Here is an 18,629-nt window from a genome sequence, read left to right on the forward strand (position 1 = left end):
AAAACAAAGCACAGAGTGACGGAGGAGCGTAGGAAGCTGGGTCGATGGAGTCCATTGGACCCGCTGGTGCTGGCATCCACCCCCGTGCTGCTGGAAGGAGCGTCTCGTGCTGCAGGGGCTCATCGCGGATTATATGTGCCTCCAGGCACAGAGTGACATAGGAGCGTTGCAGGAGGTGCGAGGGTGCCTGGTCGATGAAATCTGTTGGACCAGCTGGTGCTGGTTCTCACCCCCTGTGCTGCTGGAAGGAGCATCCCTTCACCACCTGAACACCTGTGAGGTGAGTCAGTAAACTTCAGGTGTTGTACAAAAGTAGCATTCCTTCCAAAGGAAGGGATGCACTTAAATATAGGACACCCATCACCTTGCTGACTTTCTATGCACTGCTTCACACCTCCAAGGAGGAAGAATGGCTTCCCCCATCTGGACCACAAAAGGGACGAGAGTTTTGACCAGACCAAGGACTACCGACAGAATGACCAACTTTATGTCAGCTTTTATGGAGCAAAAAAGGGGAAAGCAGTGCAAAAGAGAACCATCTGCCGATGGATTTATTTTATGCGATAAAATCTGTTATGGCCCAGCCAAAAAGCAGCCCGAGGAAAGGCTGCTACCACAGCATGGTGTGCCAGTTCTGGTCATATGCCAAGCTGCTACATGGTTGTCACCCCCTACATTCACAAAGCACTACTACTTGAATAACAGGGTCAGGAAGGACAGGCACTCAACCAATCTGTCCTGCAGGACTTCCTGGTCTGAAGCTAGTGGTAAATCTAACCTCCATCTAAAAGATAATCTGATACTTCCAAATGGTGATGGTTTCCTTGCTCATTTCATTGAAAAAAACAAGAATTGGATCAGATCTACCATTGGTCATTCAACATCTACTATACCAGGTCCAATTTAGTCTCATCCATGTGCCTCCAAAGATGCAGTCCTCTCTCCGATTTCACAATAAAAAAAACAATGCTGCATGGTCAAACTTCTTGACATAAGATACTCAAAACAATATCAATTAAACCCTATAATCACTTCAAAGATCCTCTAGCCACCAAACTCAAAGAGCGTGCTGTTACGGTCAGAAAGCCCACTAGGCACCAGGAATTTCTTTAATACTTAGGGGTGGGAGCTGCCCAGAAAGGACATGCCAATGCGCCCCCACCCCCCCCAACAAGGCAGATGGGGCAGTAGCCTCTGCACTGCCCCCCAGGGGGGGCAGAAAGCCCTCTTGGCACCAGAAAATATTTTTTTATATGTAGGGGCTGGCCAGAATGGGCATGCAAATGCCCCACCCCAAAAAACAATTGCCAGTCTTTCTGCCCCCCTCCCAGAGGCAGATGGGGCAATAGCCCCTGAACTGCCCCCAGGGGGAAGCCAGAACGCCCACTAGACACCAGAGAAATATTTTTCAAAATTCAGGGGTGGGGTGTCCAGAATGGGAAAGCCAAATGCCCCCCAAAAGATGCCAGAGTCTTTCTGCACCCCCCCCCCCCCCCAAGGCAAATGGGGAAATATCCCCCTGAACTGCCCCCAGGGAAGCCAGAACGCCCACTAGGTGCCAGCACCACATTTTTAAAGTGAAACCCGACCCTATTTTTGCAAAGTGCCTAGCTGTAGATTTTGAACCCTAGCTCTGCCGGCACCTGGGGAAACCTATCAAACCTATAAAAAAAAAAGTTTAACCTAGACTCCCAGGGGAATCCAGAATGGAGGTTACTTGTGGGGCTCTCATCAGGTTCTTTTACCCAAAATCCCTTGCAAACTTTGTAAAAAAAAAAAAAACATTTCACCACATTTGTGATGGAAAGTTCTGGAATCTGAATGTGTCCAGGCTTCCACTCACCCCGCATTTTTCACAGTCTCCTGATAAAAATGGTACCTCACTCATGTGGGTGGGTCAACTACCCTCAACAAGCAAGGGCCCAAAATGTATTGTGCAGACATCAAAATTACTTTTAGCACAAAAAGACCTGGGTTTGTGGCCCCGGGCTCAGTGGGCATCTAGGGAAACCTACCACACCCACATTTCTGATAAACTAGACCCCTCAAATTTAAATGGAACTTTCCCATGCATTTGAGTGGGATCACTACGCCGTCACAATTGTCCTACCACCTAGCATTCCCCTTGGTCTCCAGAGTAAAATTATATCTCACTTGTGTGAGCTGTCCAATGGAGATTCAGCTAAAAACAGATTTCTTTAAAAATGTAGTGCTTAGAATTTTGCTGTGCTTTACCCTTAATCCATATGTTTTTGGCCATTCCTAGTCACAAGCCTTAGGACATTTGTGCCGGCATGGTGATCCCACACAAAATAGGGTGGAAAAAGCGATGTATTCAGCAAAATTAGGTTTGGAGGAGATTCGGGGGGGGGGGGGGGGGTCTACACAAGCCTTACCTCCCTGGACTCCTCCGGGTGTCCTTTTCAGAAGTGGGTGGGATTGGTAGGTTTCCCTAGATGGCTGCTGAGCCCGGGGCCAAAAACTCAGGTGAACCCCCCCCCCCCTTTGCAAAACCAGGTCGTTTTGTGATAGGTAATTGTGATGTCCCCACAATACATTTTGGGTCTTAGCCTGCCATGGGCACTTGGACCACCCACACAAGTGAGGTACCATTTTTAAACAGGAGACTTGAAAATGCTGGTGGGTGGAATTTGTGGATCCACACAGATTCCAGAACTTTCAATCACAGAAATGTGAGGAAAATTTGCCCTCCCCCCCCCAAAGTTTGACATTTGCAAGGGATTCTGGGTAACAGACCCTGGTGAGAGCGAGGAACGTCACCCCATCCTGGATTCCCATGGGTGTCTAGTTTTCAAAATTGTGCCGACAGAGATAGAGTTAAAAAACTACAGCTAGGCACTGCAAAAAAGGGTCATTTCACTGTAAAAATGTGGTGTGACCCCGTTGCGTTTTGGGCCGTTTCCTGTCACGGGCACTAGGCATACCCACACAGGTGAGGTACTATTTTTATCAGGAGACTTCGGATGCAGCATTGTAGAGCAACAGTTATATCCTATTGACTTTATGCATTTCTGCCTTCCAAATGTAAGAATGTGTAACAAAGAAGTCACTTTGAAGAAGGTCCTATAATTCACATGCTAGTAAGGGTGAACACAATGTCGGAAATGTGCAAATAGCTACCGTTTCTAAACTCTGCATTTTGTTCCCATTTAAGAAACATAGGTGTATTTCATAATGAAATTCCACCATTTATTTTTTCCCCCAAAATCAATTGCTATATACCTGGTACACAATAAAAAAAACATTGCAAGACACTGCTCAGTTATTGGTTCTGGGTTTGTCAGGTTCCTGGAAAATCTGCAAGTCCTATATTTCCCACAACCAGAAGGATCCAACTGTATATTGCTTTAAAAAAAAAAAAAAACACTTGGAAGTTACAGGTGAAAACTTGTCACAAATGGCTGCCCCCCCCCCCCCCCATTTTTATTTTTCTCTATTTTCAACTGTACTACACAAATGACCCCTAGCTGAATATAGAATGGGGTCTACTTTTTTTTAATGTGTAGCTTTACAGGATCCATTATTGCTTCCATTCCCTTCTCTACCATTAACTGGAAGGAGGTTGACAGTTCAAAAATAGGCTGTCCCAGTAAAATGCCAAGACTGTAAAGAGAAATGTTGGTTCAGACAAAAGTCTGTCAGTCCCCAAAAGCTGAGAAGATTGTGATTTCAGCACCATAAACCCTTTGATACCCTTTGCGGGGGGAGAGGGGGTACACCTCTGCAGCACTTTCTGCCCCCCACCCATTAAAAAAAATTATTATAACCACTTTGGCTACTTTCTGGGTCCCCTCCAGGGGAATCCACACACCCTGGTTCTCTTTAAAATCCCCATGATGTTGGAAGAAAAGGACACAAATTTGACATGGATACCTCGTGGTCAAAACGTTAAAGGGCCCAATATCAAACTACCCCAAATGGCCAATAAAAGGCTGGGGGGGGTTGAGGCCTAGCAGCGAAGGGGTTAAAGAGTGCGTTGTGTTAGTTCAGGACGGTAGTTTGCCTGATACAGTATGACTGATGTTACTACATCTGCTGTTGCTCAGTGTTTCACTTCAACTTTTCTGCAGTTACACTAAATTCCACTCGTTTAGGTTCCAACGGGCCATATAATTTTTCGAACAGTATGGAAGTGAATGTTAATCGTTACATCATGAGTAATTACATAGCGATTAGGTGTTATAAAGGAGGCGCGCGCATCAACTTATGCACCACCAGACACTTGGTGGTTTACTGAATAGCTGGAAGAACACACTTGCTTCCGTTACAGCTTTGACCCCCCTGGTTCTTGTATGCTAGAACAAGGAAGGTGACAGTGTTAAGAGGTCCTAGTGAACTTGCAAGGAAGATGGCTAATAATATCCAATATACAAGACCATTGAGGTAGGAAGGATGGTGCCTTGTCCAAGGCATGACGAACCGGATTCCTCTCACCTGGAAGTGTTTTGTTGAAAGTTATTAATTTTAACAAATATTTTGTTATCAGAACGGTCATCCTAGGTGGCGGATGAAAGTACAAATGGTTTATTTATGATGCAGTCTCAGTAACCAACGTTGTTGGTTTTAAAGCTCAGAGTACCAAAGTACACTACTTCCAGACCCCGGCTTCAGTTTGAGGTATTCTATTTATGGCAATTGTGATTAAATTCATGGTAAACATTCATGGTACCTTTACATTGCAGCTTAGATTATATGTATTATGTTTAATCCTGTGTTTGTGTATGTTTATTACTGCTTATAATTCCAAGTTTGAGGTCAATATAACTTTAGAATGTTTAACCACATTCATACATGCATCTGTATATTTATGTGCAGGTGTATGACAATTTCCAGCTTAGTGCTGCATACACTACAATATTAAAAATTAGGGGACCCTGGATGGTTCCCAAGTTTTAGGTGGTGTGCAGCTCCTTTAAATGGAGCACTCTACAAGACCACTGTATGCTCGTCTCAAATGTCTGTTTTCCTACCAGAAAGTATAGGATTAGCACAGCGCCATCCACGAGCTAGAACAGTGAAAACATTTGCCTCAAAGAATCATAGTTGTCTGAACAATGCTCTTCCCATCTTTGTGTCCTTATGAGATCTGGATTTTGCAATAGGTCGAAACGTTGATGACACGTCTTTGGTTGCATTTTGATTATGTTGAATCGAGACCTCACAATTTTCGAAGTCTCTTTTTAGCTATATACTGTGTTACAACCTTGGATGTACTGGTGGTATACATTACATTTGTATAGTCACCTTTTATGACCACTGCACTATTGTTTAACAGTTCTCTAAATACTATCAAATAGGACTACAGAAGTTATTTTGATACCTAAAAAATAGACTGGTGCACGTTTGTTAAGTTTATAATTGTTAATTCGTTCATTTGTTTCATATTTTTACAAAACCTGGTTGAATCAGTCCCACATGTCATTGTTTCCTGGCAGAAGTTCCGTTACTCATTAGTTGAATGCCTACCTGCCTCCATTTGCACATACCATTTTCTTTTAAGGTATCCACATTACATATCATACCTTAAGACTAAAAAGTGTCTTTATCGGTCACAGACGAGTGCCTTTTGAGGTTATATTGCCTTGCCCGACTTACTTCCATCAACACCACAGCATAGTGTTTGTGCATAAACTTGCTCCTGACGTTCTCTAGAAAGTGCTTTACCTCCAATGTCTATCACACTTAAGGAATACCAGTGAAACTAGTCCCACGTGGGATTGTTTCAAGAACCAACATTTGCCCTTCATGTGAAGAGACCAAGATTAAAATATTGTATAATGAGACCTTCAAGCAACAACATTCTAACAGCCGATAACAGACCAGCGGAGCACTCCCCTCGACATGGAAATTATGGACCAAGGTTGATAAAACAGTTCGATTCCAAATTACTGAAGGGTAAGAGGATATACCTCATCATTTTTGATTTATGGAGATCATTGTTTGCAGGACTGACTAAGATTTCTTTAGGACTAGGACATTGTGAATCAGCCCTGATTAGGTAGAACAACCAATGACAAAACACGTGCTGGCTACAGGATTGCATACGATTAAAGGAACAAAGAACACAAGAACTTTTGTACTTACCCGTTTGAATGTTGAGTTGCGAGGGTTCCATTATTGGATTCAAGTTAAGGGCTTGGTCCCGAACATTTCTCAAGGGTGTTCAGTAGTCACCCTTCCCAGCACCGTTAAATAGCTATGGTCTTGATTAGGTGGGAATACTGAGGGGTTTGCGCATAAGATATCCCATACCACTGATAACCTTCAATGCATTAAAATATTGTACTTGGGTATGCCTCAAAATTGGAACTGCTAAACAGGCTAACCCTGAAATCCACTAAAGTGGCAAAGTCATAATTCCTACCTTACGTTCAATTGGGAAAGGACAAGTGCGATCAAAAGAACATTGCGTGGTGGTAGAAGCCTAAGCTGACAGTATAGCTTTCTGAACTGATGCTTTGATCTGCATAAACGTAACTCATTGGTTTCAGAAGTTGAATGGTCACTCTGGTCCATCGTCTAATTGTAGAGCCTGCCGCAAGACATGTCCATCCAGGTCACTGTTCAGATCATAGTACTATGCCCAAAATATTGTGTGAGGCTTATTCTGCCTTTTTAAAGGGGGGGATGGGAAGGCAACGCCCATCAGAGGGGATTCCACATTCCATGCTGGAGCTGAACATTTAAAACATTTTTTGCAATCTTGAGTGAAGTTTAAGCCATTGTGTGCCTCAATCTGAGAGGCTTTGTTTATATGGCTTAACTTTTGGCTTGCAGTCTTTACTTCGCATTCATGTGTTGTAATCCTGCGAAATATCATGCAAGTCAGAATGTTTAGGTCAACTGAAAAAACAGTTGACACCAGAGGCAAATCTCAGCTCATGGTGGAGTATTTTGCCTTCCAAACTTAAAAGTTAACCTGCTCTGGGAAATAATGTGCAGCCAGTGTCTCAGTGCAAAATATTTAATGGAGCCGCGACTGGTCTAAACGATGACTTATGTTCAAAGGCTAACCCTAGGGTCTATAAATCTGGGCGCACCAGGAAGTCAAGGTCTGAAAATAGACTACTTTGGTCCGCAGAGCTTTAAGACCAATGTTAGTTACCAATGCAACACCACTACCGCGAGACTACATTATAAATAAGGCATTTGTACTTCAATCTAGGCTGGCATATATCTGATCTCAAAACCAATATTTATTCCATTATCACTTTCAAAATACTTCCAGGTGAGCAGGATCAGGTTAGTCATGCCTTGAACAAGGCACCAAGGTTCCTACCTAAATGGTCTTGTATACTGGATGTTACAAGCCATCTTCTTTGCAAGTTCACCAACACCTCTCAACACTCAACTCCCTTGTTCTAGCGTACAAGAGAACCAGGGGTTAAAGCTGTAACTGAAGCAAGTATGTCCTTCCACCAGCTATTCAGTGAACCACTAAGTGTCTGGTGGTGCATTCACCTCCACTTCCTACTTTAGGACAGCCCTTGGCTCCTCAATCCTATTCTTGGTTTGTGTACTGCACTTTCAGAGCTTCCCAAAAGAGGAGCGTGCAGTTGAGGAAAGATCAGCTTTCCATGTGTTCGGCGCAAAAACGTGTCAGTGATCAGGCTGCCACGACCAGTCCTGTGTGGCTCTTGCCAGAGTCCCCTGCTGCATTCTGCCTATGGCTTGGCTACTTGTGCTCAAGAGCAAAGTGCCATTTCAAATCCCGCAACCCAGCTAGGCTGCACACTCCAAAGAGCTGGGTAACAGAATTGCACCAACCAACACAATCTGGTCTGCAATTGTGAAGTGAGCAAGCTATTCCAGGAGTGGGCGTACAAGTCTGCTTGAATGGGGAGGTGTGTACAGCTGATCATGTGCCATTCTGTGAGCAAATAGGTTAAGAGTACTAAAGACTTGGTGGCAACACCAGTCACATGGACACCTTACACACAATACCATATCGCCCAGACTAGGCGAAGCAGAGCAAACAGTTGCAAACTACCATACGAGGGGCAATCCTGGAGGAAAAACATGGCATCAAAAGTATAAGCTACAAATCATCCAAGATCAAGCACCCAAATGGTGCTAACTGCATTGTGCTTACATCAGGACTTTCCACTTAGGAGTTGTTATAGTAATCTTTAAACCTGGCCAATATAGTCCATCCTGCCATGGATATGCAGGATGAAAAAAAAGCCTACACTAAAGGGCACTTTGGCTATGCACTTGCGATCAGGGAAAGTGCCTTTGCAATACAGCCAAATTGGTGAACGAACTAATAGCTGAAGAGGGCAGACCCAAAATCCGCTCATGAATGAGAATGGATTTGCAACTAAAGCAGCCTTTAGGACCAACTTAAACGTAGGGTAGGTGCAGACAGCATGGCATTCCCTCTCAATAGAGATGCCTATTTTATCGCGTAAATCAATTGTCTTTAGCGTTTAGGAATTCATTAACTGAAATTCAGATACTGGTCATAAACGTTCAGTTAACATCCATCTTCAAAGGCGTAATTTAGCTCCACACGGCATACATACATTGAAGAACCCCTTACCCCTCAAGGAGACATTACCTGGCATGTGGGCTCTTGCAGGGTAGAGGGCACTAACCCGAATACAAAAATGGTCTCTACTTAAATTTAGAAACTTGCATGCACTGGCTTGGGCCATAAAACCAGAACGTTTTAGGAGTAACAGGACTATACTGAATGTTGGGGCATGTAACCTGTGCCACTCACTAGGCTATCAGTCACTTCATTGTAAACTCAACATTCCAGTGTTAACATAAATTACTACAAAAATGTATTGAGGGCAGGCCACAAACAGTAAAATCCATGCAGAAGGGCCAATCGGTTTCTATACAGTCACCGCTACTACATCAGAAACAATTCTGAGACGCAACTTAGACCTTCACCTCAGAAAAGGTTAATTACAGAAAGCAAATTGCAAAGTGCAATTTGCTAGATCAGATTCAAATTGCAATGCCCCGCTTACCCCTGGTGACAACCCACCCCTTTCCAATTGCTGATGTTCCAAACGGACAAAGAAACGCTTGGAGTCACTTACAGCTGCACGAATAATTAGACATTTGCCTAATAACTTTAATCTCATTTTATTTACAGAATACAAGTCAATACTATGGTACAAAAATAGTTTTGAATATCCAAAGAGAAGTCAGTTAGCCATTGCCGGGTCAAATGCCAAATCCAAAGAATCACAAAAGTGCAATGCATCAATACAAAAGTGCTTTTTTCCTCCTCCCCAAACTGATGACCACCAAGACCGCATATTAGACAATGTACTTAAAGCTGTATGTATTGTCACAAGACAGTCTCTTGTCCTTGCAGCGGCCACACAGCTCTTGGCGATGGGGTCTCTTCAGATCAATGTGCCTTTTCTTTTGAGGACAAGAGCACCGACTCTTTGAGCAGGACTATAGGAAAAGAGGTGAAATGACATTAATTCACCAGTCAGGATGCCAAAGTACTGCACACAATATGCAAACCTTGCAAATTAGACAATCTGCTCTTTTCTCAACCCGATATTAAAGTCAACCAAGCAGCTTCTTCAAAGAAAAGGCCCACATTGTACCACAAGCATGCCTGATAGCAAAGCAGAAAAAAAATACTCCTGCTCAAAGGAATTTATTACTTCAGCACCCCAATTATGGTATCATTAAGCCATGCTCATACACCTGCACCCTGCAAATATTCACAAGAGATTCTAAAGTGTGCACAACGGTAATTAACGTGCCATCAATGGCACGCCTTCATGCCCAGGAAAAGCTCTGCAACTAAAATCATTCCATATTCTAACACTCCCACAATGTGCAGAACCGAAGTGCTCATGGTGAGTGTAAGGTTTCACTACCTGGCACTGTATGGCTTCTACTCTGTAGGGGTTGAAGCACTTTTGACACTTGCGGCACAGCTGCTTGAAGTAAACCTGCAAAAGACAAATCCACATTAATAAAATGATGCAATTTTTCCAGAATGTAAATAACCCATATGCTTTATAATTCCTCATGACAGGTAATTATCAAAAAGCAAGATCATGCATACATGCACATTGCTAATGTTAAATTAAGGCTTTCCTCTGCTCTTAAACACCAAAGGGACATAAGACCAGGTTCTATTGAGCATCCTAAACATTGCATTATTTCCTGGATTTCAGTGACTGGGCATTCATTTAGCTAGGTTCAGCAAATACAAAAAATGTGCCAGTCTACAACGCACCACGAAACACGCATTCTTCAGCCAGGCAAAGTTTATTATGTTACCTAGGCTGTATAATAGTGATCAAACACTTAATATGGAACGGGTGCTACTAGTACATTAACGCAGAATGAACCTGCATTGCACAAGGCAAGGACTTCACCATGCTTTATAGCAATGAGCACTTACTAAACATAAATACCAAACAAACAGCTTGCATAGCGTAAATCTAGCTGACAGACGAATGCCTAGAGACATATCCAGTTCCAATAGCAGAATCAAAAGGCAATCCGAGCCAGATCTGTGGTCAGGTCGTTGCCTTTGGATTTCACCAGGTGGTGTGAAGGGCATCATGGACCATATGGACAGGGTTAACAAGTGTCATTTAGTACTAGAGAAATGCTAAACTCCCTGGTGAATCGGTCTGATCCTTCCAACTGGTCCAATTCAGGGAGCTTGTATACCCAGCCAACTGTAACAGTAGTATGCACGTGTTGCCCTGCAGAGGCATTCAATGCACATTATGGGTTTTAGTGCCCAATGCATCAGCTAGTCCATGAACAAGGAGAGTCGGATGTGCGCAAGTTACTCTGCTAAATTGCAGGTTTACAACTACCATCACAAATTTACATTAGCATGTGGAAGCAGCAAGGGAAATACCCCTAAACAAATCTGGTATGGGGCAGACATGCTACAACCCTGATAGAGTTTATGCACATTATGGATGTAAACTTAGATGTCAAATGTTGCTGCCAGGCAACAGGAAGGAATTTTTTTTTTTTTTTTTTTTTTTTTAAATTCTATACAGCCTTGACCAAGGACACCCGGGCAGAAAGGTTTGGGAAACTGCCTGGAAGCCATGCCGCAGCCAAGATGAGCCATCATTAAGTTAGTCCAGATGAAGTGTGATTAACTGCTGTAGAACAAGCAACATGACCAGTATGTAGAACTTCCACCAGCCTCAATTACTTGGGGCAGAAGGATCATTCAAACGTATCAATTGGGATGCACGAAGCCTGATGAATACGAAAGCATACGCCAGCTTTGGTAAATAGTTGGGGCACCAAAGGAACAAAGTCAGCACAAATCTGTGGTAATTCTACCTTCTGGAAAAACAAGGTATGTTGGAACTGAAATTCTTGTATTCGCACCAAAAAGAAATGTTAACTGCTGGTCCAACCAGAGGAGAAGCAGTTAACCCATGTACTTTGGTACCTGCTAGAGTGCAATACCCCAGGCTCCCAGTCCCAACCCATGTACTTTGGTACCTGCTAGAGCGCAATACCCCAGGCTCCCAGTCCCAGCCTACTACCAGGTAATGTGGAGAAAATTCTGCTGCAGTTACCAGAGCCAATAAACTAGGGTGTTTCAGCAGTGAAGTCGGTGTACAGAAACCCTACAGACCTGCAGTGGACATCTTCATAACAGGTCAAGAGTCATACATACACCAAAAAGTTATAGTTACTCCCCAATTCCAAAGAAATTCACACTGAATACCAGCAAGGTGTGGGGGGGGGGGGGGGGGAGAGAGGAGTGCAAGGAGTACTGCCCAGTGTTAGGTCAATAGGAGACTTTAACCAATACCTCCCAAAGCTGAGCTTCCATGATCTCAATGTGATCTACAGACGCTGTTAAGGAGGTGCCTGTAGCACCTGTGCAGTTATGTTCTCCTGTGCAAGTTGTGCAGACTTCAGATTTGGTTTATCTTTACCATCAAAGGAGACTCTAAACCAACTTCAGACAACCAGTTTAAAGATCACTACATGATGCTGTGGCAACATTTATCCTCCATAAAATTAAACTCCTAGGCCAAGCTTCCATCAAGGATAGGCAGATTTGCCTCATACACAGATAAGAACCAAAAAAAATAATTTGAGCGACTTAGTACAGTTACTTCCATAGACACAAGCAGGTCAATTCCATAGGTAACTTGTTTTTACCCAAAACTTCAGAGACCAGACGTCATGTGGTAGTTGCTCATGAATATTAATCTATGGGCTTACCTGTAGCCATTGTTGCAGTAGCACCACCTCCCCCATACACAGGGAGTAGACCACAGCTCTGAAACAGTAATTATAAAGACTTACCTTGCTGCTTCCAGAAATACACCACACATAGGCACTCTCCCATCTGGTCTTGCAATCCTTGCAATGAAAGTAGCCATATTTCTGCTCCAAAAACTGCAACAGCAAGTGACAGAAAAGGGTTACCAAGGTAAATTAAACAATTAAAGCACTTGAATGAGAACTTGCAAACTAGCGTCACTAGATTCTGACTCAACGTTTAATATGCTAAAGCAAGCCAAGCAGAAGCTCAATACTAGCTTGACTCACCAAACAGGGTAGGAAAGGGACATCGGGTTGTCATTTATTAGGTCTCGCATAGGCAGCGCATGCGCTGCCTCTACGAGGCATCAAGTAATCTCTATGCATTAGCAAGCGGCCGGTAGTTTCTCCTGATGCATGCCATTTGCTGAACGTTGGTATAGCTTTTGTTAGCTTGGTTTTGACTGGCTGTTTGTGAAACTGACTTCCATGTAATTTGGAAGCAGCGGTCACCAACTACAGTTTGTCTGCACTGTTGCTCTGTCTCGCGCATCTCTGCCTGATGTAAACATGGCAGTGGCGCCTGTGTAAGGAGCCAGTGTGCACGAGGGGCAGGCAGCGCATGCTGCTTATTTATTTTTATACCCGCACACCCCTCCCGTGAGCATGCTGGCCATGGATGCGCCCCCCCCCACCCCCAATGCAGTACCCCACTATAATGCGTGGACATGATGCGAGCAGCGGCTGTTCCAGCTCACACAAAAGGTAAGTTTGCCTAGATGCGCATCAGCGGGCAGTGCATCCTGCTAGTTTATTTTTATTCCCCACTTGCGCCCCCTCTCGAGCATGCTGGTCACGGCTGTGTGCTTCGTTCATGTACACCCCCCCAATGCAGTATCCCACTTAGTAAAATTTCCGCACTGTCTGCTAATGTGCACGTCCCGGTTTACATATTTTGACAGCCACAAGGGGGAGTTGGCAAATGACTGAATGAACCCCACAACCACTAGTGGCTGTTCTCCAACTCTGAAAGCCTTGTTGGTACTAGTTTAATGAAATGCAGGGTGGCATGCAGAGCTGTATTGTCAAATATGGTGATCACCTTTCTTCTACATGGCCTGCCTTAAAAAACATACTTCAAGTCTGAGTGCGGAGCTTTATAAGCAGGGGCTGAGATTTAGCTTTTACTTGCAAAATGCCTAGCACATTAAGTCTGCGGGAAATTCTGGCAGGTTTGTAAAAAGGGGCAACCACCCCCACACATGTATATGACTATTGCCAGACTGTCGAGTGCACAACTGCTCACTCACTAGAGCGCACAGTAACCCAGTAGACTAACTCTAAATCAAGATGTGTTTATTTGCAACTACTTTTTATCAGGTTGTGCTGGAAATGCAGGACTGAGGATGGCTTCTAAGTTATACATTAGTTCGTCCTCTTTCCAGCTTCAGAAGTTGCAGCAGACAGTGTCCTGCCCAGATTTCTTGGTATTAAGATTAGCTGTGCAAGATAGCTGCCAGGCAGTGATGAGCAGTGGGAAGTGTACCAGAGGGCACTAACAGGTAGGACCTAACTCACACCTTGAATATATACATCTCCAAAGAAAATCCTAGGGCTGGTCCAGTAACACCAAGGCACAGACTCCACAAGCGATGATGAATCAAGTGTCTTTATTCCACCATAAAGATATCCAAAAGTGACGCGTTTCGGCCGCCAGACATGCGGCCATGTTCACTATAATATTATATATAGATAAATTAATCGCCGTCTCGACCCAAGAGTATCAGAGCTTTACAAGAGCACTAGTTGCAATCTCGCAGAAGCCGCCATACTTGTAGCATAGCACTATTCCAGGTGTTTGATTGGCTGAGGGGTGAGAGTAGTGGGTGGTGGCAGGATCATTGGCACGCTAGCTACTGCATAGCAGCACTGGCTGGCCAGGCCAACCTGTGCGTAACCTTACTCAGACTCAGTAGCAGGGGCAGCTGAGGATCCCATGGGTTTCCAACGCATGGATTTCCTAACCCCTCCCCAGGGCTTTAAGTGGGCCGGGTCCAGCACCAGCAGTTCTTAAAAGCAGGGGCAGAGATGGGTCCCTACCGGGCTCTCCACTTAACACTGCAATAGTACCATCCATCACAGTTTTTGATGCAACTTCAAAGACACTAGTTTCAGTTTTATACAGAGCAACTTGGAGCGCTTTGCATAAGCACCATTTACATTACACAAAGACATTAATTTGTTATGGTGGCCGAAAAAGTGCCAGTATGCTAGGGTTTGGCACTGAAGCCATGGCAGCTCTGGAGTGCGTTTAATTCAGGCCCATTGTCTGAAGTTTCTCAGACAGGTTACTGGCCCCGACCTTTGGGCGCTCATAGTTACTCACTGATCACAGGGTCTTTGAGGGCAAGCAGAATAAGTCTGCATAAAGGAACACCGGCTCTGCTTCGGCCGATTTCTAGAAACATTACATTTAATTGTGTAAAAATGTCACTTGAGATTCTCCTAACTTAACTACTACTGCATAGTGACATTAAAAACCATTGTTTTCATCCACCTTAGAGTAAAACTTGCCCAGAAACAGCATCAGGGTGCATGCAGTGCCTTAAACACCACAGAAGAACAAGCATTTGCAATGCAATAGGTCTAGCATTTGCAAGAGTTTGAGCTATTGGCATTGTAAAGGACAATGTTTTATTTATGTGTTTTGAAAACCTGTAATGTGGTGCGTAAACAAATTCTTTGTGAGAAGCAAGGATGGCATTAACTGTCTTTTACTGCCAGCCTGGCTCCTGGTAAGGATAGACTACAAGTACAAAGAGGCACAGTTACTGCCAGCCTTGTCGTAAGAAACATCCATCCGCCTTACTTGTCATAAGAAACACCTACAAGTACAAAGTGCGTGTTTACACAATACTCGCAGGTTTTCAAAACACAAATAAAGGCATGTCATTTACAATGCCAAAAGCTCAATCTATCGCAAATGCGAGACCTATTGCATTGCAAACGCTTGTGATAAAAAGGGATTAGTCTCGATAGTGTCATTCAGCCTATATAGTGGTGACAGTGCTCAACTCCACCTAACTCTCAGATGGGCAAGGAGTCGTTTTACAATCCGTTTAAAAACAATCCGTTTAGCACACAGTAGATCAGACAGCTTCTACCCCAACCACACACTTCCCTTTCAAAACAAAAACGGAAGGCATACATAGTATTTCTAGTCAGACCCAAGCTATACCAGGTCATGCATTTGGTCTAGTCCTATTGCCCTTCCAACAGGGAAGCCACCAGTTATAGCAACTCCCACAGTAAGGATTACTGAGGCGAGGCCTCCACACTTCTGAAAGTTGCGAATCTTTGGCATTCCTGGGAGATAAACCGGTGTGAGAAGAACCCCCCTTCCACATTTCACGTATCTACGAGTAGAATCTTTCAGACTTAAGGACTACAAGAGTTCCCTCCTGAACACGCCTCTAATTGGTCGCATGTCCCCTTCACTAAAGGTACTTTCCTTTTCAAGTTGCACAATGAACAGCGCTAAACATAGCGTGCCACATATGTGGCAAAGTGGCTATTAGGGTGAGCAGCAAAGAAAATCATTCAGATCGAGCAGTAAATCGCCAGCTCATCGGACTAAGTGTGTGTTGACCCGATAAACGTTAGTGTTGAAGGGGAGCCCATTGCCTACTCTTGGTAGGAGCACCGAAAGACTCCTTGAACGCAAGAAAATTACCATAAGGGATGTATTTTCAAAAACATACTTTTTCTTCATGGCCTAAACGATATCCCACTGCCACAACAGAGGTTACACGTGCAAAATATATATATATATCACAAACATGGTGCTAAATGCTGGCAGTTAGAGGTTACATCTCCACAATCGTCCATAAAGATGGTCAGAGATCCATTAGCTGCTGTAACATGTACTTCTGATGGGATGTCAAAGGCAGAAAACTAAGCCAAAAACACCCCTTATCAACTCGACCCGAAGGTACTGGAGCGCTTTACATGAGCACCGTATTTACAGTACACATTCAGGCACGGGGAGATTAAGTGATTTGCCCAGAATCACAGGATGTGGACGCGACCCCGAGGCTCGAACCCTGGTTTCCAGCACCAAAGTCGGCGGTCTAGCCGACGGACCACATCCCCTCCCCTGTTCATAAGAACCTGGTTCACAGCCGCACCCAGCGGATTTTTAAAATTCACGTCATGCAGATGTAGCGGAGAAGCTACAGCAACAGTTAGTGACAACTTTTATGTGGCGGCTCTGACTGGGGTTTACACATTAAGTGGAAACGGACAGACGGTTACGACAGCGGAACTGTGGGCACATTACCTCCTGCTCCTTCATGTGCATTCTCCCATTCTTAACACGAACAGAAAAAATAAAGACGAGGCCACGTTTTTCCCCGGTAGGGAATACTTAGGTTATTTAGTTACAATGCTACTACCAAATGTACATTAAAATACCAATAGAAACCTGGTACCAGCTGTTCGTTAAAATAACAGACTAGGCGTCTGAAAGCGTGGGGAGCAATACTAATGGAGCTAGCCCCCGCGCCAATCTTCACAAGGGGGACAGTGGTCCATGCATGCTCTGACACGGTTTTAGCAAACACTATGTTTACACTTGTGTTATTTACTAGTATATCCTATAAGGATTTCGAGGGTAGAAAAACTAAAGCATGTTAAGTGTTTTGCCATCATACGCATTTGAGTCCAACATTTGGAGCCCTGTATATACTCACACCTTTTGAAAGAAACAAATAAAAAAGGCATTAACTCGCAGTGAGGGGGAGCAAGTTATGATGGGGAGGGGGGGGGGCAATTTGGGCTTTAAAAAAGGAGCGGCTGTACGTCAAAGTTGCAAATCACTCTTGCAAAAAAGAACACTGCATTAAATACACACACTTAAACGTTAAGAGGCACAGACTTCTTTACAGAGAAAGAAAACGGACAAACTTTAACCTCTCTCCCAATTTTCAGAGATTCAAATGGCTCAATTTCAGAATCGAGAGAGAGACTCGGTTGCTTGGACAGGCGTCGTTGACCCCGCCACTCCAGATACACAGAGTTACAGTTGCAAAACGCAGGCCCGCCTCCCCCTCCCGGGTACCTGAAAGGCGGCCCTCTTGCCCTCGGGGGTACATGGGCTCTCGTCGGCCTGCTCCTCCTGGCTCTCCGGCACCTCAGCTGTGACGCCCTCTGGCGGGGTCTCCTGTCCCGCTTCTAGTTTCCCGCTCTCCTCCTGTGCTTCCTCTTTGTCGCCCTTCTCTCGCGGTAGAGGAGCAACGCTAGCCCTGCCCCGCGGTCCTCGCCCGCCCCCTGGCGGCAGGGTGAATAGACGACGGTCAGAAACCGGGGAAAAGACCGCGATGGGCCGGGTGAAGCGCACCTCGCTGCTGCCCCCGGGGGAGCGGAGTATGGCCACCCCGGGGGGCAGCGGTGGGGCGAACTGCCGGCTGGGGCTAAAACCGCGGCGACCCAGGGTCCGTGGGCCCAGCGAGCACTGCACGCTGGCGTCTACCCGCGGGTTCACCTGGACGCCCACCTCCCGGGTGTTGGCGCGGCGGAGGCGGGGGGTCAGGCCCGGAGTGACCTGGGAGAGAATGGCCTTGAGCTGGGCGCGCTTGAAGTTATCCAGGTAGTCGGAGGGCTCAGGAGGCGCCGGTGGGGTGGGAGGCGGCGGAATATACACACCACTCCCCTTGCTCTGCTTCCAGCTGGGTTGACGGGGACGGCCCTGCTGGGGCTGCTTGAAGGGGCCCCCATAGCTAGGGTAAACTGTGTATGGCGGGTACACAAACCCCGCCATCACTGCCTATCTTGCGTTCTCTTTGCTAGTTCGCTAGCAAGCCCAGGTCGGGCTTATATCGGCCCAATAGGCCCGGTCACATGAGAGAAATAATTGAGCACAGGTGAGGCGAGCTGTTGTGGCCAGTGAACCACTCGAACTCCTTGACGCACGAGCGGCTTTACACTTTCTTCCTGCCGCTCTCTGCGGACTCCTCAAACATTCAGCGATCCTTGCCTCAGCATTAATCTAATCATGAGAAGTATTCAACAAATATCCATGTAGTATTGGGTTTTTAAGTCGTGAACAACTAAGACTAAACCGTGCCCTATGTGTCGTGTCTCCCACAACCACGTTCCAAACCCGTACTTTGTATAAATCATCATTTGATGTGCGTTCTTTCAAGGTAAGTGCTTGGGTTATCATTTCCAGAAACAATTGTGTTGTTGGGCGAAAAGTGTGGACCTGGAATATGTTCTTCTTGCGACAGTGCGAGTAGTGACACAACGAAGACCTGGATAATTTATGGTTTAACATTGCAGCAAATTATGTGCTATGTGGAACG

The 18,629-nt window shown here is 45.0% G+C and overlaps 1 protein-coding gene across 1 annotated transcript; it reads right to left on the minus strand.

Moving 5' to 3' along the window:
* Positions 1–9,077: 9,077 nt before the first annotated feature.
* On the minus strand, positions 9,078–18,125 carry ZAR1L (zygote arrest 1 like). The gene is made up of 4 exons (XM_085620407.1): positions 17,387–18,125; positions 12,310–12,402; positions 9,879–9,953; positions 9,078–9,441 (listed from the first exon to the last, which is right to left on the minus strand). The coding sequence occupies exons 1-4, from the start codon at positions 18,083–18,085 to the stop codon at positions 9,298–9,300; spliced, it is 1,011 nt and encodes a 336-aa protein (XP_085476533.1). The 5' UTR covers positions 18,086–18,125; the 3' UTR covers positions 9,078–9,297.
* Between the last annotated feature and the right edge of the window lie 504 nt (positions 18,126–18,629).

Source organism: Triturus cristatus, chromosome 8, assembly GCF_964204655.1.
Source record: "Triturus cristatus chromosome 8, aTriCri1.1, whole genome shotgun sequence".
Taxonomy (NCBI): domain Eukaryota; kingdom Metazoa; phylum Chordata; class Amphibia; order Caudata; family Salamandridae; genus Triturus; species Triturus cristatus.

Excerpts from the sequence above, each read along its gene's own strand:
- ZAR1L (XM_085620407.1), bottom strand. The coding sequence starts at position 18,085 with ATGGCGGGGTTTGTGTACCCGCCATACACAGTTTACCCTAGCTATGGG. Across the intron at positions 12,403-17,386 it reads GCAAGAGGGCCGCCTTTCAG|TTTTTGGAGCAGAAATATGG; the intron begins GTACCCGGGAGG and ends TTGCTGTTGCAG. Across the intron at positions 9,954-12,309 it reads GTATTTCTGGAAGCAGCAAG|GTTTACTTCAAGCAGCTGTG; the intron begins GTAAGTCTTTAT and ends TGTCTTTTGCAG.